Here is a 26,503-nt window from a genome sequence, read left to right as displayed (position 1 = left end):
ATTTAAGCAAGATTATAAACAGGAGGGAAATCAACTTTTCACACAGGTAGGTAGTGATAGGATAAGGTGGGATGGTTTTACACTAAAGGAGGGAAGATTTAGATCAGATGTTCAGGGGGAGTTCTTCGTTGAGATGGCAGTGAGGTGCTGGAACAGACTGCCCAGAGAGGTTATGAATGCCGTGTCCCTGACAGTGTTCAAGGCCAAGTTAGATGGGGCCTTGAGCAACCTCATCTAATACTTGATCTAGTGGTTAGCAACCCTGCCTGCAGCAGGGGGGTTGGAACTTGGTGATCCTTGAGGTCTCTTCTAACTCAAGCTATTCCATAATTGAAGAAAAGACTGACAAAATCCTGTGACCTAATCTTAAACAGCTGTTTTAAAGGAGTATGTCCTTTTTTTCTAGTTGCCAGGGGAAGTAGTAGAGTCACCATCCCTGGAGATGCTTAAGAAACGTGTAGATGAGGTGCTTAAGGACATGGTTTAACAGGCAAGGGTAGTGATAGGCTGACAGTTGGAATTCATGATTCAACCTTATCCAACCTTGATTCCATAATTCTACAATTAATACCACTTCTTCTGGGCTAAACACAGCAAGGTTACATTTTACCTCCCTTTCTTCTCTACTGTGGAGCTACCCAAATAATTATTTCCTTAAAACACCATTCTGGTAAGAAGTACAAGCAAGAAACACTGTTTCAGCATTAAAATAAAATCATTTATTTTCAATTCAATCAAGTTGGTAAAAACATCAGGCAGAAGCAGAGCAGCAGACAACACACATATGCCATGGAACATGGCCATGATTACTGCAAGCATCCATCTTCTTTGTAGTGGAAGTTCAGCTATGAAATATAATCCTTTCAAATACATTAAAATACAGGATTTCAGTACAAACTGCATTAGTGAAAAAAATTATTTATGCTTTTATCATTTATTTACTCTTGCCAACTCAAGACATTTTGTATTCTTGGGCAGTAGCAGACTGGACTCTCCAATCTCACCACTTAAAAAAGATCCAGTTTCACACAGGCAGTCACTGAGTTCTAGTAATCTCCATACTGAAAAGGATGATTCAGTTCTTTTTAAAAATAAAATGAAAACATTTAATTGCCATTTTCATTCTTTCGTTGTCTATCTAGGTTTTCCTAAACTTGTCACCTCACCCAGAACAGCTACCAGAAGAGGTAATTGATAAACCTTTCAGCAGTAGAATATGGAAAAATCGAACTAAGCGCTGGAGATGGCATGAAAACATTTGCTTGCTATCTTAAAACTAGGATTAGACAAGAGATTAGGGAAAAATCCTGCTCTAGCCCCCCTACTATCCAACAGGGTTTTCCTCACTGACATTCAGGTTTCAAAATAACTAACCATGATTTAACTTAACCATGCCCTTTACCTTTGCCTACCCTCTGCCTCTGAGAAAGCTGCCCATGATATTTTCACTGTGTTCACAAATTGCTAGTGAATCCTGATATACAGATAAGCAAACTATTTCTCAGCACTCAGAAGATGGCTGAATATAGCCACTACTCACATTTCCAGCAACGGCATTTTGGTGTACCATCTGCTGCAACATTCAGGCTGGGACAAGCCAACATTTTCTCAGCAGAGAGATTAGGGAAGACAAGATCTAAACTGTTACAAATAGTTCCAGAGATTAATTGTTAGTTATTTGACAGACATAAAGCATTCAGCAGCTTTGGAAATCAAAACATTTCCACAACAGGTACAGACAACACTCTCTCTAACTTCTCTTTTCTCCTCCTCTTTAAACTGCCCTATGTACATAGCAAGGCAGGAGGCAAAGGGTAGGCAGGTACTGACCTTTCCAGGTGGAAAGACGGAGTAACTGAATCAAGTTAAGATAATATTTAGGTTTTCAGTTCAGAGATGAGAGGACCCAGGTGAACTTACTAGATGACGGAGGTTGCAACAGAAAAAGGCAAGACAGCAGGAAAGACTCTGGGCTACAAATAGGGTATTTGTTGCAGAAATTAAAAGTTCTTATCCAAGTTTTAGCTGCAAGACACGTGTCAAAGACCAGAGAATCATCCGCAAAAGAGGCAGCAAAGTGGATGTTGAACAGTAAACATGGATCTTTGCCATCTCCACTGCTCCTGACTTTGGCATTGCACATTCCCCTCCATAAATGCAATTTCACCTGTCCACACACACCCTTGCAAAGGATTAGCTTTGCAGAGATGCCTTTGAAGAGAAAAGAAACCCAAAGTAGTGGAGTGCTAAACCCCACCAACAGTTAAAGCAGGAATTGAAAAGGAGAGGCAAAAGGAAGGAATAGAAGTTGGATCTCTGAGTCAAGACCCTAGAAACCCCATGAGACAAAACAGGAGGAAGGGAAAGAACAATACTTAGGTCTAAGTCTCATAACCACTCTGGGTCCCCAGGGTATGCCAAGGGGCCTGGTACTGATGCCGTACTGGAGAGCTCGAGAACTGTGTGATACTATCAGAGGTGCTCTGGAAGCCGTAGGTGTCTTCTGCCTGCAAGCTGTCATAATCCACATTGGTAGGGTAGCCATGATAGAAGTTCATCTGCTGACTTAATAGGCCCATGGCCTGCTGGGTGCTGCAGCTTGTTGCACCTTTTCCAAAGAACCCCTCATCCTCCATAGCCATGAATGGGTACAAGCCCTGCCCATTCCCATAAGTCTGGCCACTGCTGTAAGCCTGGTGTGCACTGGTCACAGCCTGAAGATTTCTGTTGGCACCAACAGGGAAGCCCTGGTGAAATGTAGGGGTCATATCCAGATACGCAGCTTGATGAAACCCATTCTGGGAAAGACAGAGAAGAGTCCATTCAGTAATTATTAGCACCACACCAACTGTACCCATTGTACTGTATGTATCCTATTTTCCACCTCCTCCAAAATATGGTCTTTTCAGTCCAGTGTCTTCACTATGGATAATTAATATCAGAGATCACAGATCTTAAGTTAAAAAGCCTACAGTCCAATTCTGGGAACACCATGCTGGAAGAAAAACAAACAAACAAACAAAAAAACCCAGCAACATGAACAGCCTCATTGGCCCTCCTGAGCTGTTTAATTTTTTTACCACTTCTTAACTAAGTGTAAAAAAAGATACCTCAATGGCCAAGGCAGGCTTAAAAAAAATAGATGCTGCTGTAGAATTCATTATGAAAAATGAAACTGGCTTGGACATGATACACTTTTCCCCACAGAAAGCAGGAACCCTGACTAGTAGTAAGGCATACTTGGGCAAGGGGAATTCTCTCACCTGTGGTAGATAAATCCCTTTATCCACCCACTGACTCTCCTTTTGGCAACGTTTAAATTTCATCCGTTGGTTCTGAAACCATGTCTTCACCTAGAAGAGAGGGGACAGAACATGGAACATTAGAAATCCATTCCTATTTGAATCTTACTATGTATCCCCCAAATTTTTCTTTCTACAGCAATATACATTGGTTGCTCCAGAAGTAATGTCTCCTATTTATTTCCATGGAAACTCCAGTAGTTAGAAAGAGCACAATAATGCTATTGGATAGAGCGAATTCCCAGATACGGAGCACTGTTTTTCAACATAGCCACCATCATTAGCTATGCATTTTCACCAGTGATAAAAAACAGCCTGTGTGGCACAACTCATTAAAATATACACCAATGCAAGTGATCCACATTGCCAGCACTACCCATGGTCTCACTGTGCAAATGTCCATTGCCTGATTTCCATAAACGTTCATAAAGTGTCAATGAATGCCAGTGGATTAAGTGAGACACGTTTGCTTCATTTGCCCTTCCATGTCAGACACTATTTTGTCAGATTGCCCCTCTGCTGCCATCTGTCGCACGGCAACAAAACGTAATGGAATACTGGCAGGAAGCTTCTGTCTCTGAGGTTGTGATCCAACATAATAAAGTGGGAGGCATTACTTTTGGAGCAGCCCTCATAGTTTCTGCCTTGCTTCCAATACTATCCACGGTTCCATCAGCTAACATTACACAGCTGTAGAATCAACGCTGGGACTAGCGCACTTATAGCTCCGGTCACCGGTTTTTACACTCAAAGCATCAAAACCCCTGCCTGAAAAACATGCCAGACAAGGCAACTACAGCAAAGTTGCTTGAATGGCGGCAGCTTCTCACTGCTGGGCCGACATCAGTGCCGATTCACAAATCGCTTCAGTCACACGAGTAACTGGTGGGGCAAGGACCGTATCTCTGACATAACCAATATACTGAGAAACACTCCTCCCTCTAAGTCCAAGAAAAGAAAAGATGTTTGAGATGACTTTACATTTAATGATGCAATTTGGCTGCTCAGAGGAAGATGTTACCTGCTTGTAGGTGAGCCCCAGGGCAGCAGCTAGCTCCCGGATCTGATGGGGGCTGAGATACTTTTGGCTCTGAAACCGCTGGTGCAGGGTCTGCAGCTGCTCCTGAGAGAAAGCTGTGCGGCTCTTGGCCTTCCTTGCCCCACTCTCACCTTTATCCTTGACCTTCTGAAAAGTGGGGTGGTGAGATGGGTGGTCTGCAGTGGGGCTAGTGGCAGAGTCCGGGGTATACTGAATGAGTGTCCCAGAGCTGGAGGAAGCTGGAGAGGCATCTGAGGAGAAAGAACAACTAGAGTGAGCAGTCACTCCAGATGAAGACTTCGAGGTTCAGCTTCTGGAACACTGGAGACCGCTGCAGATTCCGTAGCCAGGGTGAGCACGAGAAGCAGTGGTAGCCGGCAAGACAGCCCGCAGCTTCGCCAGGACACGAAGGCCGCGCCAGGTCTTTCGCGGCGAGCGTCCGGCAGCAGCTCCCAGCCCTTGCCCACCGCTTAGCTCCCGGCGGGGCAGGTGAGGAGTACTGCCTACCCTCCCGCCCCACGACACGGCCCGGTCATCGCTCCTTGGCAGCGGACAGCTTTTGATAAAAGCCGACGGGCGCTAGCGGAGCACCAGGGGCTTCGCGCTGGAGGAGGAGAGACAGCAAGAGATACGGCCACCCCTTCGGGTCCACATACCTGGGTGGCTGGGCGTCTTCTGCGCTGCAGTCAAGGAAAGGTCTGCTGCTGGAGCTTCCTCAGTGGACGCGCTATCCATGCTGTCCGGGGAGGGCCAGTAGTAGTGCCCGCACCTAACGGCGCCGTAGGACGGCATGGCCAGGTGAGCGCTCATGGTCGGGACGGCACCTCCAGCTGTAGCTGGCGGTGAGCTGATTGCGGACGGACCTACTGCACGGAGATACCCCATTAGGCGGTGAGGGGCAATGTTTTATGTCCTCCCCAGACTGGCTTTGGCCAAGGGATTGTCACGACCATTGTCATGTTAAAAGTCAGTTGATTGGGGGGGAGTGGCTTTGGGGATATTCGGAGAGTGGGGGAGGACTAGGACAGAGGGGCCAACTTCCCCATTTGGGTCCTCGGTGGGGGTCAGTTCTTTGCTGCCCGCACACCCGTCCCCTCGGGGGAATGGGAAGAGACGCTTTGTTTCCACCTCAGGCCTAGCAGGCGTGAGCGAGGCTGTCCCGTACGGCAAGTTAGGCTGGGCTGGCACCCCCGCCCTCACATTTCACAGTCTTGCTCCCCACCTACGCCTCCTCATCGATCCCCACCCAAGTACAAAGAATGGAGGGGGAGCCCAGAGATCCCCCCGGGACATGCGGAGGCTTTTCGTGTCTGCATTGCAGACTGCAGCCATCATTGTATACAGATAAGCATTCCTCCTTGCAAGGAATACAGACTGGGGCCGGCGGGGAGGGCGGTGTTTCAGGATGGTGTCTGCATCACAGGGAAGCAAGCTCAAAGAAAGACGAGCTCCTCAGGTTTTCTAAATGCTAACCCAAGGATGAGACAGACAAGTCTATCTTGGAGGAGCACAAAGAAATGTCACTTCTCAAGTTTCTTTCCTCAGATATTTGTCACTACTTTTCATGGCATTTGAAATAAGCAAGAGTTTACAAAAAAGAAGAGGAAAAAAGTTTTTGGTAAGCTCCAGGAAGAGGTGGCAATAACCCTGTTGAGGATAATATAAAAGAACCCTTCAGAACTTCAGCACTTGAAGCCAGGGACTACTGTTTCCACTGTCCCACAGTCTACACCAAAGTATTACTATTTTGTTTAAGGAAATTATAAAGTTACTGGAGTGATAATCATAATTGCTCAGGGGTTATAAAATGTGGAAAACCATCTGAGAGATCTACAAATGAGAGCGTGTGACAAATCAAATTCCTTACTTCACCCAGTGAAAGGACAGGACATGGCTCCTGCCTGTCTAAAAAGAAACAGGGGATTGTTATTGGCTGCTAATTATCTTCTAAGGCAACAGACATATGCCTCTCTTGCTTCCTTACATTTCTTCTTCCCCAGCTTAGTCATGATGAGCTGATGAGCCCCATGTGTTAAGTTAAGCCCCCCTTCCCCCAGCACTGCTAGGTAGTGGCAGAGAGTTGCTGGCCTGAAGGTGCTTTTGCAGCTTGGAAGGGCCCTCGTTGGGGTCATTTTTGATGACTTTCTAATTTATGGTGATTTAGTTTCTCAGAATCTGGATAGGGTTCAGGTAGACAGGTGATTAGGAATGCAGGAGAAAGTTGTTATAACTCGATGAGGGGGTAAAATATGGAGGCAGATGGTATCTTGCCTTGAAGCAAGTGGTGTAAGCTGTGGGTTCCCTGCTTCCCTTAGGCTCTTCCCTGTCCCCACATTTTGGGCTGCTGGTTTCACACATGGTTGCTTGCTTACTGTTATGGGCTCAGCCACTGCACACGCAGAAAGAGTTTATGTGCAAAATCATTGTGTAACTGTTATGGTAGTGGTGGCCACTGAGCTGCACAGTCCCTTTGCTGATAGGGCTTCACTGGAGATATGCATGCTGTGAAATAATGTCTGAGCTCATAAAAAAAACAACAGCCTGTTGCAAAAACAGGGAAAACTACAGGGTTTCAATGTCAGGGAAGCTGTGTTTGCAAACCAAAGTGCTTATTTAATTGTCTCTTGGCAATGATAGCTTAAGGGGCTCCACTTATTTGCCTCTACAGTGTGCATTAAGTGAAATAGTAAATACTGTTCTGATAATGTTTATTGACACAGACAGAAGGCTGGAGGCCATGCCGCCTGATGCTGTGAGGTTCCAGGATGCATTCTTGCCATCTCACAAGCTGCAGACTGAGTCATCAGTGGCAACACAGCTTGTGTAGGGGCACCCGTAGCAGAAAGATTAGCGTTTTACAGCCGGAATAACACCTTCACTGCCACCAAATCCCCACTCTCCCTTGGTTTATAATTTTTTTGCTATTGAACTGTTTCCCTCCTAGAGATGGACCTGCTTTGCTGTCTGCATGGAACTGATTTCATTTTTTCCCCCTTAATTTTTCCATAATCTTTGTTTATCCTTTGATTTTGTCATCTTGCTCGTCTCTAATTCCCTTTATTTTCACTGCTTTTTGTTCCACTTGTCGCCCTCTAGTGACATGAGTTTGCTTCCTCTCCCTAGCCAAACCTCTTATCAAATTATCAGACATCTTTTGAAATGTCTTAGTAGGATAAATAAGGCTTGTGTAAGTGTATAAAATCGTGTCTAGAGCTAAAGTCGGAATTTATGAAAAGAAATTCAGTTATTTACCCCCAAATAAATTTTACACATGATAACATATTGGGAAGGTAAATCCATAAGTCATACAGGCCCAGAGAATGCTATGGGAAGCAAGATGTAGACATTCAAGAGGCTCCCTGAGGTGCTGGGTCTGGGACCTATGCCCTGCGACACTATTAAGCTGCAAAGTAGATGTACTGCCCATGAATGTATAGAGATGATGTGTTTTTTAAAAACACCTGCTGAGAATGACTCTGAGAACAGACCCAAATATTCACCCATATTCCTTTTTGCTGCTGTTTTCAAGTGGAGCAGCATCGCAATTCAGATCTGTTTTGGTCCTATTCTTCCCAACAGATTGAAATCGATTTGTTTTTAAGCTGAAGGCTGTGTCACCTCATTCTTAATGCTGTGGTCACTCCCTGCTTTTGCAGTTAACGCTTCATTATGTGCCTAATATGATGGGACTAGTCACTATGTAAGCATCAGCTGGGTCATTAAGCATATGGAAGGGAATGTAAGCAGTTACTTGGCAGAAGTATGTCCCACGGAGCCTTTTCCATAGTCCTTCCAGGGTAAAAATAGAAGCTGATGTCTAAAAGCTCTCTTGGCTGAAACACAAGTGAGATTGGACAAGGGCTGTAAGGTGTTTTCATGCAGGTTCCTTCTACAAGGGTTCACCTATTAGTATAAGTAAGGTCACCACTTTCAGAAGGCTGGAGCTCAAACTTGCACTGAAGTGATATAGACAGACCAGCTTACAGAGGCTGAGGAAGCACCAGCTGACTTTAAATTCAGCTTTGGAGCTTATACCTCTGGATCACAGTTCTACAGGTTCCTACTTCATAGCCCTGCTAACCTCATTTTCATCAGCAGATCACTGTTATACTGGTAGAGTTGTCTCAAATTTTATGTAGATCAAGTGTTCTTCTGTAGCTGACTCAAACATGTCTCATCTGTGTTTCAGTGAATATTTTGAACTGAACTTTTGAGAGTTCCTGTATTGTTCATGCTCATGTTCATGGTGCTCTGTGAGCCATAACCAGGGGTCCATGGCTGAGCCTTGCTACTCCTCAGAGGTTTCCGTGGGAGGCATCAGGCTCAGTCAAGTATGTGCATGATGGGGGAAGGCAGGTAGAAACCTGTTCATTGTATTCTCTTGAGCTTGTCCACCTTTTCCTGCAAGCAGGCTCACTTGGTACTTTTCAGATTGAACTTTCTTCAGCTAACCCTCAGAAAACATCTGTTCCACAGCCTTTGACTCCGGACAGCCTCCCCGGCATGGCTTGGTCACAGCTAGCAGTCTGGATCGAAAATGTCATGTTTGTGGAAGGAAGGCAGCCAACAGAGAATAATAAAAATTAGACCCTCATTCATATTAAAATACAGCTTTTCTTTCTCTTGACTTTTTAGGGGAGCAGGTCAAGAAAAGGACAAAGTTTCTCCTTTCCACTGACAACCCTGCTGCTTAATCACCTGAGAATTACTGGTTGATGTGACCCATTGTTAACCGTGAAGAGGCAGACTTGAACAGAGGGACCGTGGAAGCAGGCCGGCAGGAAATCTGGAGTGTCAAAATAAGGTGGAAAGAAAGCTAGTGAGACCACGCAGATGGGCCTGTTCTTTCTTTATCAGCCCTTCTTTGCACTAATGCTTGCTACATACAGAAATGCTGAAGTGCTTTATTTGTAAGTACTTGTCTCAGGAAGCATTCCCTATCAGTGCTTACAAACTCGAATAAAAAATGATCTCTTTGGGGAGTACTTGAGAGCCATGGTTGTTCAGTACTGGGGAACATGTAGAGATTGCGTATTAGACAAGAACCTTCCAAATGGCCTCCCCGATCAACTTCTTCACTCTCCCTTTTGGTAATAGTGACTGTTCTCATAGGCCCTCATAGTTAGATGTGCTCTTACTAAAAGCAAATGCACAGTGTTAGCTGTGTTCAAATGCTTGCTTTGCGTAGAGTTTCTGCCATTTCCAGCACCGGGGGAGGGATACCTAGTGCTGTGTTTCTCATTGCACAAAGACCTTGTGTAATTTAAAAACGTGACACCTCCTAAGCTCTCCTCCTAAATGCTGCTCCGTATCTTACAGTTTGTGATTTCTTCCCTTGAACAGATTTCTTTTATGAATTTTTAAATGAAGCAGAGGCGCTTTTTTTTTTTTTCTTTTTTTTCCCCCTCCCCTCAGGTTTCTGATCCCTCTTTCTGATGGGGACAATTTTAGACAACCCACTCAGTGGGAAAAGTTTCTGCAAAGTCCATAGCTACTCAGAGCCTACAGTTAGTGGGGCACTTGAGTGGTAGGATGTGTGTTGAATGTTCTCTTGGGTTCACTGTGTATTGTGGCACCTGTTTTCTTCCACTTTTTCATCTGAGGCTAATCCCATGTTTTTCAGTGTTGTTAATGGGGATTGCATGCCAACTGGATGACTGTAATTATGCTTGTGCAGGCTATAAGTGGGCACACCATCTGAGAGTCATTTTATTCCTAATACATCTCATGAACCAATTAGCACATAGTTCTCGAGCAATTCATTGTGCTGATTCTGCTACATCTGGATTTTTGAAGTCCAGAAAGTCCGCGTAGGAGCAGATCACCTATAAGGCAAGTGTCTGGTTGCAGGATGACTGAAAACGGGTGCTTCTCTTTCAAATCTCTTACAGGTAGGGACAGAGACCTCCACACTGTCTGGTCCTTACCCCCATCGGTCCACCGTCTCCCTTCCTCCAAGACTGGCTCTTGCACACACATTCATGTGTGATTAGCAACTGTTAGAGCCTGAGGCTCCCTGGCTGGCACCCGCTCTACATCTGAATGGCAGCCGGTGAAACCCAGTGCTGTTCGACGGGATCTGCAAGTGCATATTGTCTGGGACTGACGGAAGAAAAAGATTTACCTGCTTTTGTCTAACAATATTTATGTGGCCGACTTCGCTGAGATGGGAAAGATAAAGAGACAAAAGGAAGAACAGTGAGTGACAGTAGTTTTTTGTTTTGGTTTTTTTTTTTTTTTTTTTTTTTTTTTTAACAGAATGTCTTTTATTTAGAAATTGCCTTTCAGTACTTAAAGGAAGCTTATAAACAAGATGGAGACCGACTTTTAACATGGTCTGATAGAGAGCAAGGGGAAACGGTTTTAAACTAAAAGAGGGAAGATTTCTATGAGCTTTCAGGAGGAAATTCCTTAGTCGTTTGGTGAGGCACTGGAACAGGTTGTCCTGAAAAGTTGTGGATGGCCCGTACCTGGAGGTGTTTAGGGCCAGGTTGAACTGGGGCCATGGGCAGCCTGAGCTAATGGATGACAACTCTGTCCACAGCAGGGGGTTAGAAATGGATGAGCTTTAAGATCCCTTCCAATCTAAGCCATTCTATGAATTAAATTGAGTGGAAGTTGGAGGCTTGGGAAGAGGATATAACATTTACATTGAATCAAAGAAATCAGTGTGTAGAAACTTAACAAAGTTTTGTTACTGTTAAGTCAGGTATTCTTTATTAGTAGCACCAGCAAGCACTGGGGATATTTCCACCATAAGTGCTTCAAAGATTACATGATTCAGAGTCCATTATATTTCCACAGGTGGTACATACTCATCAATTATGCATGAGACAATGAACTTATAAATGCCTATTTCAGGTAGTGATTTATGAGGTCTCCAGTCTTCTATTCCATGGTCCTTTCAATTGTCTAGCATTCTCTTAGCATCATGACAGTCCAATCGACAGTCTTTTACTTCATCCAATGGTCTTCATCACTTTTCCTCTAGATGAACTTTCTCCACTGACACATGCTCAGTAGGAGAATGCCTATTGTAAGTAATTTATAGGTACCAAAATTTTAACATTTGCTCACTCAGCACTCAGCCATTATTTCTGGGCATCTGCTCATCCTTGAGATACACTTGGCAATCTGTATTTTAATGATATATACTGGGTTGTAGAAGATAAGGAGGATAGAGGGGAGTATCTTAGTGTCTGCCTGTTGCATCCCAACTTAGTCACAGAGTGAGACAATTCAGTCTTGTGTGGAGGCCCTAGTTTCATTATTGTATTTCTTTTGCTGAGGGTCTCTTGTCAAAACAGAATAGCTTTACAATGTGCTTTCTAGTTTGTATTATTAGTAGTCCATACTATTCGCAACATCTAAAAGCTATTACAGTTTTGCAAGCAAGATCTAATCACAGAATACAACAATTCAGCAGCTATATTTCTAAAAATACAGTACTAAAATATATGGTATATCTATTTTTCCAAATCAATTATTTATAAAAACACTTTACAAAATATATTGTGGCCTGCTTCTTCAAATCAACATCACTAGTGGTACAAAGGTAAAAATTATCTGTTCATCTCCTTTGGATCGTCCAGAGAGAATTTTTTACATCAGAAAGTGAAAACACATCTTTGTGGGCAGCAAAGAAATAAAGAGACTGCATATTTGACTGTGTGTCGTCTCAGGCTGCAAGATCGGGAAAAACACAGAATCATACAGTGGCAGAACTCTAGAACCTCAAACTCATCTGTGAGAATATAAAAATGCTTCCTCAGAACAGCTTAGTTATGAAAGTGGAGGAGGAGCCATGACTATTGGGAACAACATCTTGCTAAAAATTCCAGTTCTGAAGTCAGTCGTGAACTGCATGCAAACTCTGGGGCTAAGACAGGCCTGAGAACACCTTATTTTAATCCCACTCATGACTAAATCATGCCACTGTAGTTGTAAACAATCTATTAATAGTGTTAAAGCATCTGCAGATGCAAAGTAACCTTGCAGAATGTTACGTATTTTGGTGCAAATATGCAGGTCTTGGCTTGGGATCCAGCAGGGCCCTCTGACAAGCTTAATACCTCAGTTATCTTTCTTCATTTACTGCAGCTGCTAGATGTCCCCACTGCTGCAGCAGAAATGGTCCAGCAGGATATAGGTTCATCTCTTCTCAGCCACTGCAGTCCACAGACAGCGTGTTAAAATAAACCACTGGAGATTTCAGTTTCTGTCAGTACCCACCTACTCTGCAATCCTATGTGCTAGCCAAAGCTGGTGGGGATCTCTGAGCTGCCCACTGGCTGCATCCACTGTGGGAACAAGACAGTAGTGGTGCCCTGCAGCAAGAGCAGGACATTGGTGGTATGCTTCCCAGCACAGTTCAGTGATTGAGGCCTGCTGCTGTTGCATGAGCAGCCAGATCATGCCTCTTCTATGATTCAATCCCCAGAGAATAGGTTGTTCACCAGTCATTGGCTTCAACACCTGCTTCCTGGACATGTCTTTCATGGAAATGACTTGAGACAGCTGTGTGGAGCACTTAAACATGTTCCTTGCAATGCTGAATGATACAATCAAAGTAATGCCAAGACACAGGGCTGTCTAACCACTGCCCTGCTGTGACCACCATTGGGCTTGTGGTAGTCATGTCTCGGGGAGCTGCATTGCCTGCCTGTCCCCTCCCCCTGGCCTCTACTGGAGAGGTAACAGAGTTGTGCTTCAGTTTCATTGGTCAGTGGCCCTGGGAGAGAGGTGATGGCATGGGGAGAGGAAAAGGCAAAGATAGCCAGGTGAGAGATAGGATGTGCCCTTCTTCCTGCACCTCTTGAGATGCAAGATAGTGCAGCAAAAGCCCGGGTGCAGAGACCTCAGTATAACCCTAGAGTCATGGGGATCCATGTTCAAGGCCGTGTGTGGAGCATGACCCACTTGACAGGCACATAGTGAAAAAATGCCAGTAATTTCTTTCATAAAAAGCCCAGGGTTGGAGATGCTCACTCTTAATGCACCAGTGTCTCTTGCTGAGAAACATGGAGTGTTGCTCTGTGTCCTTTCTTCCTATTTCTGAATGGCAGTCTCCAGGAGATATCAAGCTGGTGACTTCACAAAGAAGAAGAGCTACATTTGCTTGCACATACAAGTAACTGTTTCAAAGATGTGTAAGCTCGTGTGTTGCTGAACTGCAACTGAAGGACAGGACAAATTAAATGTCCTAACAATGAAGAAATGTGTCTCCTCTAGGAAGAAGGAGCACTAAGTATTTATCTCTTAGCATTTTCAACTATTCTCACATGAATAAAATCTTTAGTGTTATGAACTTTCTTCCTTTGTTCTTCTTTCTTTTTTTCCTATGTGTTCCCAACAGGATTGGCATCTGAAGGCTCTTTTTGAGAGAACAGATCCATCCAGTGGACATCCAGAAAGTGTTGTGAACCCGAACAAAATTAAAGCCTTCAGCTCAGATGGGAGAAGGATTTCCTTCCCATCCACTGCTTGTCATGCTCCTCTGCTGTCTTCTCTGCATGTTGGACAAGAGAGCCACATAACGTAATGTACCTAGCATTTTCTTCCCCTCATTCTGAATCAACTGTGGCAAGAAGCCAAAGAAGTCAGAGAGGCTTTTATTTGTCTGGCTGATTTCTAGTCTTCCCTCAGATTGTTTTTCTCATTCTGATTTTCTCGTGTACTTGTATTTCTCTCATGCATTTTCCTGTCCATTCTGCACTCCAAGTGGCCTCCCATTTAAACTGTTTTCTTATATTTCTTTTCCTTCATGACTCCTTAATTTCCTTTATGCTGTGATTTCCTTTATCTGTTTCTGTGGTACTTTGAGTTTATTTCTAGCTTGGAGACACAGCAGTACATGCAGATACGAGAGCTGAGCTGATTATAACTGGCTTTTCATTGAGAATGGTTATTTGGACAGAAGCAAGAAGCTTCTTTGGAAAGTTTTGGGTTTTTTTTTTTTATTTCCCCCCCCCCCCCTTATGAAGCCTTCTCCAGGGTGAAAAGAAGGAGATTAATTGTATAATCAGTCCTAGGTGAGACTCAGGCTCATATCCCTTTCTAAAGCCCTGGGACCTGGACAGGCTTGAACAGTGGGCCTCATGAGGTGAACCTCATGAGGTTCAACAAATGCAAGTGCAAGGTCTTGCACCTGGGTTGAGGCAAAAACCATTAACAGTACAAACTGGGAAATGAAAAGATTGAATGCAGCTCTGCTGAAAAAGATCTAGGGGGTATTGGTGGATGGCAAGCTGGACATGACCCAGCAATGTGCCCTTGCAGCCTGGAAAGCCAAACAAATCTTGGGGTGCATCAGAAGATACCTGGTCAGCAGGTCGAGGGATGTCATCCTGCCCCTCTGCACTGTGCTGGTGAGGCCTCACCTGGAGTATTACATCCAGATATGGACTTCTCAGTACAGGAGAGACACAGACCTGTTGGAGCATATTCGGAGAAGGGCCACAAAAATGATCCATGGAATGGAACACCTCTCCTGTGAGGACAGGCTGAGAGAGCTGGGGCTCTTCAGCCTGGAGAAGAGAAGGCTCCAAGGTGACCTGAGAGTGGCCTTTGAGTATCTGAAGGAGAACTACGGGAAGGAAGGACACAGACTCTTTAGCAGGTTCTGTTGTGATAAGACAAGGGAAAATGTCTTCAAGCTTAGGGAGGTTAGATTTAGGTTTCATATGAGGAAAAAATCTTTTACAGTGAGAGTGGTGAGGCACTGGAAGAGGCTGCCAAAGATGTGGTTGATGCCCATCCCTGGAGACTTTCAAGGTGAGGCTGGATAATGCCCTGAGCACCCTGATCTAGCTGTGGTGTCCCTGTTCATTGCAGGGGAGTTGGACAAGATGGTTTTTAGTGGTCCTTTCAAACTCTAAGGATTTTATGATTTTAAACCTGGTTCTATTAGGTTGCAGCTGAAAACGCCACAAACTATTAGTTATTTTGGAGCATAATACAGTATGTAGGTGAAAAAATCAGGGAAATTTTGACAGGAAAGGGAGGGAGAGCCCCTGTTTCAGCTGTGAGTCACACTAAAAATCAAATTATCATTGTGATGCTTTTTGAAGTCAAGAGAAAGCTTTCCTGGTTTATGTTGTATTTTACTACGTCTTAAAACTCAGGACAGACTAGGGCTAGTGAGAAGGAGAGGATGCTTCCTTGTTCCTTGTCTCACAAGGCATTTTGCCTGAATTGGGATTCTTTTCTTGTACCAAAACACTTGGCTCTACTGCACCCTGCACAGCCACCATGCCCTACGGAACTTCTCTGTCCCTTTATCTCCTTCCATTTGTCTGCTGTGGCTTAAATTTTCCTTTTGGAGACAGGGATCCAAGTGAGGAGATTGACTGACTCATGGACAGATATCAGAGAATTGAAACTGAGTGGCTTTGTTGCCTCTGTGGTTGTTCATTTATTTGTGTCTGTAAGGAAGCCTGCAGATAATGCAGTTGAATTGCAGGTAGGCTATCAGGACAGGCAGGGTTACCCCAGAGCTATTGGCCCTGATGCACCAACACGATGTTAATGGGCTGGAATGAGACGGGCATTTTCAGGCTGAGGACAAGAACAGCAAGGGTTGTGAACATGCCTAGGCAGATTGCCTATTGGTTGTACCTAATGTGGACTATCCTATAGGATATGGACCTATCCTGCTTGAATTTTCTCAGCTCGGCAACTCAGGCCTCAGTCTGCCATGCCATGGGTGTCTGGAAAGCTTCTTGTGCTGAGGGGCTTCCGTTACTACAAATGTCTCCAAGAAATTCCTCTGGTGATGGAAGGGCTTTGCAAATGGACAACTGGAGCTGCACAGATATGTGTTGTATTGCATTATGGCTTTCTTTGCCTCCCTCTGACTCATGTTGTGCCTTCATGGAAAGAATTTCCCTGTCTGTCTTACTGAGGTGGAGTAGCTGAATGGCAGTATCACCACTCAGAGTAATCTTGTGGCAGTGAAGAGGAGTTTCTGGGTGGCATACAGTTGATACAGGACAGAGAGATCTCCTTTAAGGAGAAAAAGAAATCTTTTATCCTGTTACAATGGCTAGGCTTATAAAAGGAAATAACACTCCTCACTCCATTTTTTTCCCTCTCAAAGACCACCTTTCAAAATGGAATCTAAGTCACTGTGTGCCCCCAGTATCATCCAATTAAAAGTCTCTGGAAATCACTGGGGCAAAAAGGAAACAAGCTTGATAACATGAGATCAACAATTTTCCTTGGGGCATTTATTTGCCTAGTGTTTTTCTGTGCTCTGAACTGTCCCTCCTGTTCTTTGTCCAAGGAGCCTAGATGTCAGATAAGTGGCTGTAACATAGTATGAGAGTAGAGCAGCTGGGCTGTAAGGAAGGCCAGCACCTTGACAGCAAAGGCAAACGAAGTCTAAAGTACTAGAAAGAGATGTGCTAAGAAGTGCTGTTGCTCTGTGATATAAGGATTTTCATGACATTTGTTGATTTGTATGCATTCTCTTATCCTATTCAACTTTGAGAGATGATAAATGCTCCTTTAAAAAGTCAAAAACAGAAGATGGTGACAGAAAGCCCCAGCTGTTGGGAGATCAGCATCCAATATATGCATAAGAAACATTCCCTAATATTTGTTAAGCTCTTAAAAAATGTAAAGGAATCACGTAAATGTTCTTATGTTATGGCTTCTATTTCATTGAGTAATCAAGATAAAATATGAATAACAACATATTAAACGATAAATTTAATTAAAGCTTAGAAAACCTTTGACTCATATGTTCCAAACTGTTCTAGGATTCTATAACTAGGCAATCAGAAAAAGCCTAGACAGTTAATGCCAGGCAAATGCAGTGCTGTCAGTCATCACTAGGTGCCACAGATTTGACCCAGCTCACATGTGGGCCTGTGGCAACATCCAGACAGGACACTGCTGACTGCCCCCAGCTGTGATTTTTTTTCCAGCATATATGTCACTGGCGTTGCAGGTGGTACTGAGCATGGCTCATGCTATGCACTGCAAGGATGTAGGCCTGTTGCACAGATCAGATGCTTAGGCTGCTTCCTAAATGGCATGAAAGTTCAGAGTGATTGTGTTCCTGAAGATGCTGGTGCTAAATGGTTGTGTCCCTGGAGAGAGACTCTACTTCAATGAGTAAGTCCAGATCTTTGGACTTTGGGATAACAAAAAAGCACACACACACAAAACCCACCAAACAATCAAACAAAAAATCTAAGTAGTTTTCTGACATATTGTTTTTAGTGAAATGGAATGAAATACATTTATGGTTAAGTAGGTCATTACACATCGGGAAAACCCACTTTTTGTGACATCGGTAGAAAGGAAATTTTCTGTGCTATTACTGTGTCCATTTTAAATCACAGCAAACTCGAAGTATAACTGTTGAGGATATAAATGTTGTATTTTAGTTTTTGTTTCAGGATTATCTGTTTCACAGAGAGTGGCCATTTACTTTCTTATGTCTAGAAGACAGTAGTCATAAAGTGTTGCTTTCTCGGTTTCTACCAATATTGTGCACAATCAGCTTGTCACTGAGGGTCTTGAGTACACTGCACCATGCTAAATGTTCTTGATGAGAAACCTCAGGGTGTGGAAATGGAGGCATAATGAAGAACAATGTTCAAGGCCCATTTCTCTTCTAAGGTAGTTCCTCTGTACTGTTACTGTACAGCCCTGCTCTCAGTACTAGATGCTTGGGAATATAATCTTTCTATGTCTGCTTTTCCCAAGGCTAGGTTATTTTTGCAAGACTAAAATAAATATTCATTTTTTATTGCCCATTTCAGTCATTAAACTCTAAAGCTACAACTGGGTCTGATTTTTCTCTCATTTATATGACTAATCTTTTAACACTGTCAGAAGAATTACTCAGAGTTATGGATAGATCTAACCTAAAGACAATCTGGCTTTACAGAAACTAAAAGATGTCTACCTGTAACTCACAGAACAGTAGCATTCTTCTGTTAAGTAAAGTCCAATTTATTAGATGCATACCATTGATCACATACAGATTTTTCAATCTTAGAAAAACAGGAACTGATGCTTTCAAAATACTTCAAGAAGCAGAGAAAATGGATCACAATAGTTGTTATGGGGGGAAGAAGAGCAGCAGAAATGAGACACCTCTAAGTGCAATTTATGAAGTGAATCAAGTAAGGGATATCAGGAAAAGTTTTACATACGTGCATACATGCACATCAACAGCCTTACTTTCATCCACTAAGTGGGCCACTTTGTCATAGAACAAAGTCAGGTTTGTCAAACAGGATGTACCATTCATGAACCCATGCTGACTGGTCCTGATCCCCTGCTTGACCGTTAATGATCCATGATGGTTCCTGAGGTTATCTGTTCCATAACCTTCCCTGGCACCAAGGTAAGACGGATAGATCTGTAGCTACCAGGATAATCTTTAAATGGTTGGTCCCCCCTCCCTGCCCCAGCTCACATTTTGGGGGAGAATTGGAAGGGCAAAAGCTGATGGGCTGGTGTTGGGAAAATTTTGCTCAAACAGGCTTGCTCAATTATCCCAAAAAAGATACAGGGGAGAGTCTTCAGCTTTATTTACTCAAATAAAAGGAGAGTCTACTGGGAACATCTTCCCAGTAGGATCTCTCAAATCACTGGACTTTGCGGATTTCCTTTTATCTTAACTTCCCATTTGCATTGTCCCACTTCCTTTTCTCACTGTTTGAAGTAGTTGGAGGTTACAGACTTCCCAGTCCTCCTAGTACATGCTCCTCCTTGTATATGACTTATTAGGTCTGTACAGTAAGTCCGAAACTCATAAGTTCAAGTTCTCTATGGATCTTTTTAACTAAAACCTTATCTGATATGAGTGTATAGACTGATTGGAAAGGAGTTTGCAAGCTTCTGCACAACAGCTTATCAGCAAAGGCTTCTTGATTGCAAGCCTTCATGTAAATGATTTTATTAGAAAGGACATCTTCAAGCTTATTTTATGTCAGCTGGGAAACAAAAGGGAAGGAAAATAGAGCAAAAACCAAGAAATCTCTCAAATAATGTAGAAGTGATCACCACCACCAGTGTGTGTCTTATCTGCGGAAGGATTGATAAGGATAGAAAATCATAGTCCAAAGTACAGATGTTTTCAATTAAAACTTTTTTGTTTGCTTGTTTTTCACACTGTTTCATGAAATATATTTGATCCACTTCTCTGATTTTATAGCATCAACAGTTAATATGAAAGAATTGTATCATAAGGATATTGGGATGTTCTGTTTAGGTAAGAAAAAATAATACTGAAGTAAGAACACAGGTAAAAGTCCTGCCTGTGTTTTCAGCCTTCCATGGGTTAGGGCTCTACCCCCACATCCTCATGACTGGCTAAAGCTGGTTTATTGTTCAGAGTCACAGTTGTAAATCTCACTGAGTGATAACAGAATGCTACCTGTTATCTTAACCTGTTGTGCTACATACAGAAATTGAACAAGAGTGTCAGTAAATTATGCTGCTATGTAACCTGCAGTTAGAGGAAAGGACAGCAAAAGTGCTGAAGAGGGAAAAAGAACATTGGTGGGCATCCATATAGGTCGGATTTTTAAACTCCTATGCATTTAGGATTGAGTATTTGTCTACAAGTTTGTTTTTTGTGTGCATTATTGCACGTCATGGAGTTATTTCTAGATCTGTGTCCATAACAGGGGGCACAGGCCTGGAGAGGAAAAAAAAAAAAGAAAAAAAAAGAGGAGAAAAAAACCACTGTTTACTCCAGTCCAGCCCAGCCCAGTGACTAATGGGTGACTCGCAGGCCGGTGCATCAGGCGAGCAGGGAAGGGAGGATCGGAGAAGGGTAGGGAGACAGTAGATGGATCTAAAAAAAAAACAATGGCAACGATCTGAGGAGGGACAGTAACTTACTAAAATCCAACAAAATCAAAGAAAATGAGAGAGTGTGTCTGATATGAGGTCTTCCTCTAGTAGACTGCAGGGGAAGCACGTGCTTTTCTCCACAGCAAACCAAGCAGGAAAGAGGGAGACTGGCTGGCGTCCTGCCAAGAACTCCACTTTTCTTCCTCTGGACCTGAAGTCCTCTGGGAATGCCAATCCTCCCCTCCCCTCCTAGAACCAAAATACCCAAAAATGGCAGTCCACAGAACCAGGACATTAACTCTTTAACTCCCACTGCTTTACATGATGTTATGATGTGGAATACTGACAACAAAAATCACAAAACCATGACATTGTACTATGAGGAAACCTCACTAAGGCCTTCTAGTACTTGAAGGGAGCTTATAAAGAGGAGGGAGACCAACTTTCACGTGATCTGATAGTGATAAGACAAGGGGGAATGGCTTTAAACTAAAAGAGAGGATATTTAGGTTAGTTGTTAATAATTTACTCAGAAGGTGGTGAGGCACTAGAGCAGGTTTCCCAGAGAAGTTCTGGATGCCCCATCTCTGGAGACATTCAAGGCGAGGTTGGATGGGGCCCTCGGCAGCCTGACCTAGTGGGTGGTTTTCTTAAATTGGCAGCACACAGACTAAACTTCAACAAAATCTGTGGTTTTTCTTTCTATTTAAAAATGTAGGTATTTTCTGAGAAAACTCCATTAAGCATGAACATGTAATGGATTTTCATTTTTACTGTGAAATGCTTGAGCAACAGAATGTACACTTATAAGTAATGCCAAATTTGCCATTATAAACTGAATTAAGGAGTCAAGTTTTAAGTAGAGGTTGAGACCTAAGGCTCTGTGGCATAAGCTCTGAAGTTTTAGACGCATTTATACTTTATCCTCCTCCTTGGTTTCAGACTTCCACCTACTGATGGTCATAACTTTCCCATAGATCATTCAGCCAAAGATGTAATGCTCGCCTGATGCACCGGCCTGCAAGTCACCCATTAGTCACTGGGCTGGGCTGGACTGGAGTAAACAGTGGTTTTTTTCTCCTCTTTTTTTCTTTTTTTTTTTTGCTCTCCAGGCCTGTGCCCCCTGTCATGGACGCATTACATCTGGGAATAAAAATGGGGAAAAAAAAAAGGGAATAAAAGTTCAGGACCTGTAAAATCCTTAGAGATTTGTAGAATCTTGGCTGACTCAAACCTTTTCCTTATTTTTTTTTTTTTTCCTTTCTAAATTTCCTTCTTATGCATTCCACTTTCTCTTTCTTCTTAGCCTAGCTGTACTTCCTATTTTCTTTCATAAGATTTCCCTTTTCCAAGACTTCTACCTATGTCCAATTTTTTTTTTTTTTTTTTTTTTTTGGTATGGCTCTTTTTTTGTTGTTGTTTTTTGTTTTTTTGTATGAAATTGTTAACTGTGATGCTGGAATCAGTGCTATCAGACGTACAACTTGAGTTTCAGCTGTTGAATAAGCCAAAAGGTATTTGAGAAAAATTACATGCCATATGCCTCAAGACATACTGCTCAGTGAGATAATATGTCTAGTAGACACTGATACTGTAATACTGTCAAGTTGCGGGACTGTCATGTCAAAGTTTGTTTCCTGAGAGACATCTGTATGGAGCTCTCTCTCTGACACTGTCTAGCTCTCTATTACTTGGAGTATATCCTGGAGTCTCTGTGCAAAGTGTTCTCATGATTCTCTGAAGTTTCTGGATGATTTTCTGCAGTGACTCTAGTTATATATATATATATGTATATATACATACAACATGGCTCTATTACCACCGAAATAAGTATCACCATGAAGGCCTAGGGAACCTGGTGGCTAAAGGAGTCATTAATTGGTGTCTACTCTGTGTGCCCTTTGCAGTTTATGTAACATCTAAAATGCATATTTATTTTTTGGAAGTGTGTGTATGAAAGTAGGGGTTATTTTTTTTCCAAAAATCCATTTGCTGGTGCATGTGAGATATACTCAGGTGTTACCCATAGCTCAGCATTTTACAGTCTTTGCGTTTATCTCTAACATTACCATAAGCAACTTCTATAATGGACATAATTGATATTGTGAGAAATTATTTTCATTATGGCCATTTGAGTCAATATGAGGTTTAGTCAGCATGCACCAGGGAAGTGTTGAATAGTAGTACTGATGGTGAAACATAGCATGGCCATAACTGGAACTTCCACTTGAAAGGCTTCAGATGACAGAACTCTGTGTTTCCCACCTCTGCACTGCCCACTGTAACTGTGGCAGACATCAGTTTTCATTGCTGTTACATTCCTGGCACCATTTGTTTGGAAGATCGGATGGGCTGTGTATGTAATAAAAAATATATGCAGCATGTCTTAGTTACACCTCAGCAAGCACAGTAAAATAATGTTTCATTGATAAAGCATAAAAGGTAATCAAATGGGATGGAGGGAAACACTTCAACTGATGTATTTGCTGCTTCAGTGTTATAGGTGTTATATAGGCTACTAAACCACCATGAAAAAGAGGTGAAGTGACACTACAATATTCTTCTAATTTCCTTCTTTGTGTTATATACTTACAAATACGTAGTTGTAAATGTGGATGCTTTCTCTGACCTGAAAAGAATGGTTTGATAAGCAGTAGCGCTCAGTAACAGTGCCACAGGAAACAGAGAGAACAATTGATTCCAGAATAGCAGTTTTTCTTGGATTCCTGGGATTAGTGGTAATAAGGAGATAAAATTTCTATTCTGCACTGCAAAAATCATTCACCTGGTAGTGAATTTAGAATTGAGTGAGAACAAAGTCAAACCCTTAAAGTGTGCAAAGTTTCAGTGTAGTTTTAATGACCAAGTTTCATCCCAGGTAGAAGTACACCACTTCTGAATCCCAGAGTAGCAAGACTGCTACTGTGCTGTGCAAGGATTACTTATTAAACCCTTTTATATAAAAGAGATTTTATAAAGGAGTGAAAGGGATGAGAACAGGAGGTGCAGAGATGTTGTTTTCTGAGCTACTCTCCCCAGATGGCTGACAATTTTTTTTTTGCACAGGTCCTGCACTAAGAGTGAACAACGAAGGGTAAGAGACATTGTTCCATTACTATGTGCTGCCTGAGCCCCATGGAAATCTCCAGAGACAGACAAAGTTAAAAAGCATTGCCTCTTGTTTTCTTCTCATCACTCTTTTTCTATATCTTCCTTTCTAGTTGTCACACTGCTTTGACCAGTGCTGATCTCAGCATGGTGATGGCTATTGATGACTCACCCATCCAACATCTGTCCAGGAGGTGTTTCACCTTCTTTTCAGTGCTGTGGATATTTCACCAGGGTCACTATAGGGGAATCATTCTGGGATCTTCATCAAATTCCAGACTTAGATGGTTAGACTGTAACATTTTCCAAGCTATTCCTCTGTGACACAGAAGGCTGGGAATGGAAGAAAGTGTGGCTGATGTTGAGAACAGGCAATGCACAGTACAACCAAACATCCCTAAGCACTGAAGTCACAGAGATACTGCTGATACATTTGTTTCGGATGGAAGATTCAGCCTGATGACTTCAAAATGAACTATTTGCCTGACAGGGTGTTGTACCTTTTCTAAGAACTTAGGTGTAGCACAGGTATTATCTGGAGGAATTGGTTGGGCTTGAAAGGTACATACATATAAATAAGTACAGTACACAGTATACAGTAAGTATAGTAAAGGAGATACATCAGGCTGGTGACTGCTCACTATCAGGGTTCTCCAGGGCTCCATTTTAGGGCCAGTTCACCTTAATGTTTTCATGAATTACTTGGATGCAGCAGTGTTTTGAGAAAGAATGCTGCTGATACTAAATTTGGAGAAGCTGTTGACTTCCTTGAAGGTGGAAAAATTTTTCAGAGAGATCTAAACAGATTAGAGAGCTGGGCAATCACCAACTGCATGAGGTTTTTAAATGAGAGCAAGCACCAAATTTTGCACCTGGGATGGGTGGCTACAAGCAATTCTGACTGTACATACAGACTGGGGGGTGAGATGCTGAAGAGCAGCCCACTTGAAAGAAATCTGGAGATCTTGGTCAACAGCAAGTTGAACATGAGTCAATGAGTCAGGCTACCAAGAATGCTGACTTCAGTTAGTCTTGATGCACCTCCTGGGGTGCATCAAGCATGGCATTGCTAGCTGGTCAAGGGAAGTTACTGTCCCTCTCTATGCTGCACTGATGCTGCCTCACTTTGATCACTGTGTTTAGTTTTGGGTGCCACAGTACAAAAAGGACATAAAATCATTTGAAAGTGTCCAAAGAAGGACTACAAAGATGGTGAAGGGTCTAGTGGTGAAGATGTATGAGGAGTAGTTGAAGTCCCTTGGTCTGTTCAGCCTACAAAAGAGGAGACTGCAGAAAGACATCATCACAGCCTATGACTTCCTCATGATGAAGAGTGGAAGGGCAGGCACTGATCTCCTCTCTCTGGTGACTGGTAATAGAACCTGAGAGAAAGGCATGAAGCTCTGATAAGAGAGGCTCAGGTTGGATATCAGGAAAAGGTTCTTCATAATAATGTGGTCAGGCACTAGAACATTCTCTCCAGGAAAGTAGCCATGGCACCGAGCTTCCCAGAGTTCAAGAAACGTGTGGACAATGCTCTCAGACGTATGGTATTATTTTTGGGTGGTCTGTGTGGAGTCAGAAATTGGACTTGATGGTCCTTCTGTGTCCCTACCAACTCAGGTTATTCTGTGATTCTATGATTCTGTGAATTCTACCCAACACACTCATGTCAACTTCTTGGAAAACTGCTTCAATGGCTTGCCATCAGTTTCTTGCTTCACCGCCTGGGTCCTATCTCCTCCTATGGGAAATACTCTAGGAAAATTCCAGAGTTCCAGAGAAAATACTACAGTGTGACCTTGGAAATATACACAGCCAAGTTGTTCAAACCAGCAAGACTTCAGGAGCCTGATGATGGAAAGCATCATCATATGCATCATGAATGTTGAAGGTAATCCAATACTTTTCATCTTTTTGTGGGTGTGGATCTGAAGATATGGGACTGTCTCCACTATCAGCTGTCATGCTTTGTAATAGACTGGTACTGGGAAGGACTAGTAAGTGCACCACTCCCTTCTGCCTTATTTCTTCCCTGGTTCCAGCTGCTGGATCAGCATGGTCATTTCCTCTTGCAAAATCTGAACAAGGATAGTTATGACATTCTCTAGCCATCCATGCCTCTATTTTATACAGTGTGGAAATCCGACAGTAAGATAGATCCTGTCTCTCTTAGCATGTATGTGCACATCAGGTTTCTAGTTGCACCCACTAATTGCATTCTTGATAGCTGGAGAAGAGAAGGAGACAAATCTCTAAGAGGCTCTCAGATAATGCATCACAGACTTCAATTGTGTCTTTTCCATTTGTGTTTTTTGTATGTATTGCATGCCTGTTGATGTTTGGTAGTAAAATAATCAAGGGAATTAACTCACACAAAGGAATGTACGTTGGAAGATATGAATCTCATGTACGTGTCTGGGTATGTTCTATTGTAGTGTACAGTTACAAAAGCTACCAAGTCAAACAAAAACTTTAAGGACATAGATTATTTTGAAGAACTTGTCCCCGTGATTATACCACCAGAGTGCTGACAGGAGCTTTGGCTACTGTATCAATACTAAGATTAATACAAAGCTGTTAATCTTCATAAATGCTAGAGTGTTCACATCCCTGATCATAGAGGTAAGTCAGACTGATTCATGAATGAAGCAAGTTTATTGTCTTACTTGGAGTAGCTGTGATCAAGCTCAAGGTGCTAAAAGATATGCCTGAACAGCCCTGTTTGCATGTTCTGCTTCCCTTATCAGTACATCCCAAAGAAGCAGCCTACCATTCATATTCCTTCTCTCTTGGCAAAGTTTCTCCAGTCTTAAGCTCTTATGTGGTATGGGTTGCCTAAGCCACCTTAGTGATCTTTGTGTCTGGTAATTCCCCTTTTTAGACATGTTGCTATTTGTATAGTTTTGGTTCCCCTTTCCACTAACTTATTTGTGTAGTTACAGGTCATTGTTGTCTCCTTGCATGAATACCCTCAGAAGATGATCTTTCTCCTGACCTTAACAGTTATCTTACTGAGAAAGGACTGACTTACTGATACTTTAAAGAATGTGGCATGCCTTTCAGCTAAAGTGACTGTATATTTCTTTTCTCAGATTACAATTAGTGGTGGAAAGAATTGGTTGCATGCCAACATGGAGAAGATGGTTATTGGCCCTTGAGCTTCACTTAATATATCTTTCTCCACTGAGTAGAGCTTTGTCATATAATTTTGGTTAGTAGCCAGTTTGAAGAA

General features: G+C 42.7%; 1 protein-coding gene and 1 long non-coding RNA gene across 2 annotated transcripts; one reads left to right on the top strand and one right to left on the bottom strand.

Annotated features, from left to right (window-relative positions):
- Positions 1 to 696: 696 nt before the first annotated feature.
- Positions 697 to 5,258, bottom strand: NANOG (Nanog homeobox). Its single transcript, XM_042867720.1, has 4 exons — positions 4,998 to 5,258; positions 4,324 to 4,592; positions 3,264 to 3,353; positions 697 to 2,798 (listed from the first exon to the last, which is right to left on the bottom strand). Exons 1-4 carry the CDS (start codon positions 5,224 to 5,226, stop codon positions 2,382 to 2,384), a joined length of 1,005 nt encoding a protein of 334 aa, XP_042723654.1. The 5' UTR covers positions 5,227 to 5,258; the 3' UTR covers positions 697 to 2,381.
- Positions 5,037 to 10,294, top strand: LOC122177912. The gene is made up of 3 exons (XR_006178197.1): positions 5,037 to 5,139; positions 8,977 to 9,251; positions 10,233 to 10,294. It is a non-coding gene; the product is annotated as an uncharacterized LOC122177912 (long non-coding RNA).
- Positions 10,295 to 26,503: the final 16,209 nt, after the last annotated feature.

The sequence above is a fragment of the Lagopus leucura genome, unplaced genomic scaffold (genome assembly GCF_019238085.1).
Source record: "Lagopus leucura isolate 7727_CA_CO unplaced genomic scaffold, USGS_WTPT01 Super-Scaffold_100001, whole genome shotgun sequence".
NCBI lineage: Eukaryota > Metazoa > Chordata > Aves > Galliformes > Phasianidae > Lagopus > Lagopus leucura.
The sequence above is the reverse complement of the archived record's forward strand: the minus strand, read 5'-3'. Positions and strand labels throughout refer to the sequence as shown.

What these genes read in the sequence shown, in the direction of transcription:
- NANOG (XM_042867720.1), bottom strand. Translation starts at nt 5,226, where the DNA reads ATGGGGTATCTCCGTGCAGTAGGTCCGTCCGCAATCAGCTCACCGCCA. An exon ending in GAAGACGCCCAGCCACCCAG is followed by an intron (nt 4,593 to 4,997) that starts GTATGTGGACCC and finishes CTTTCTCCTCAG; the next exon opens with ATGCCTCTCCAGCTTCCTCC. An exon ending in TGGGGCTCACCTACAAGCAG is followed by an intron (nt 3,354 to 4,323) that starts GTAACATCTTCC and finishes CCTCTCTTCTAG; the next exon opens with GTGAAGACATGGTTTCAGAA.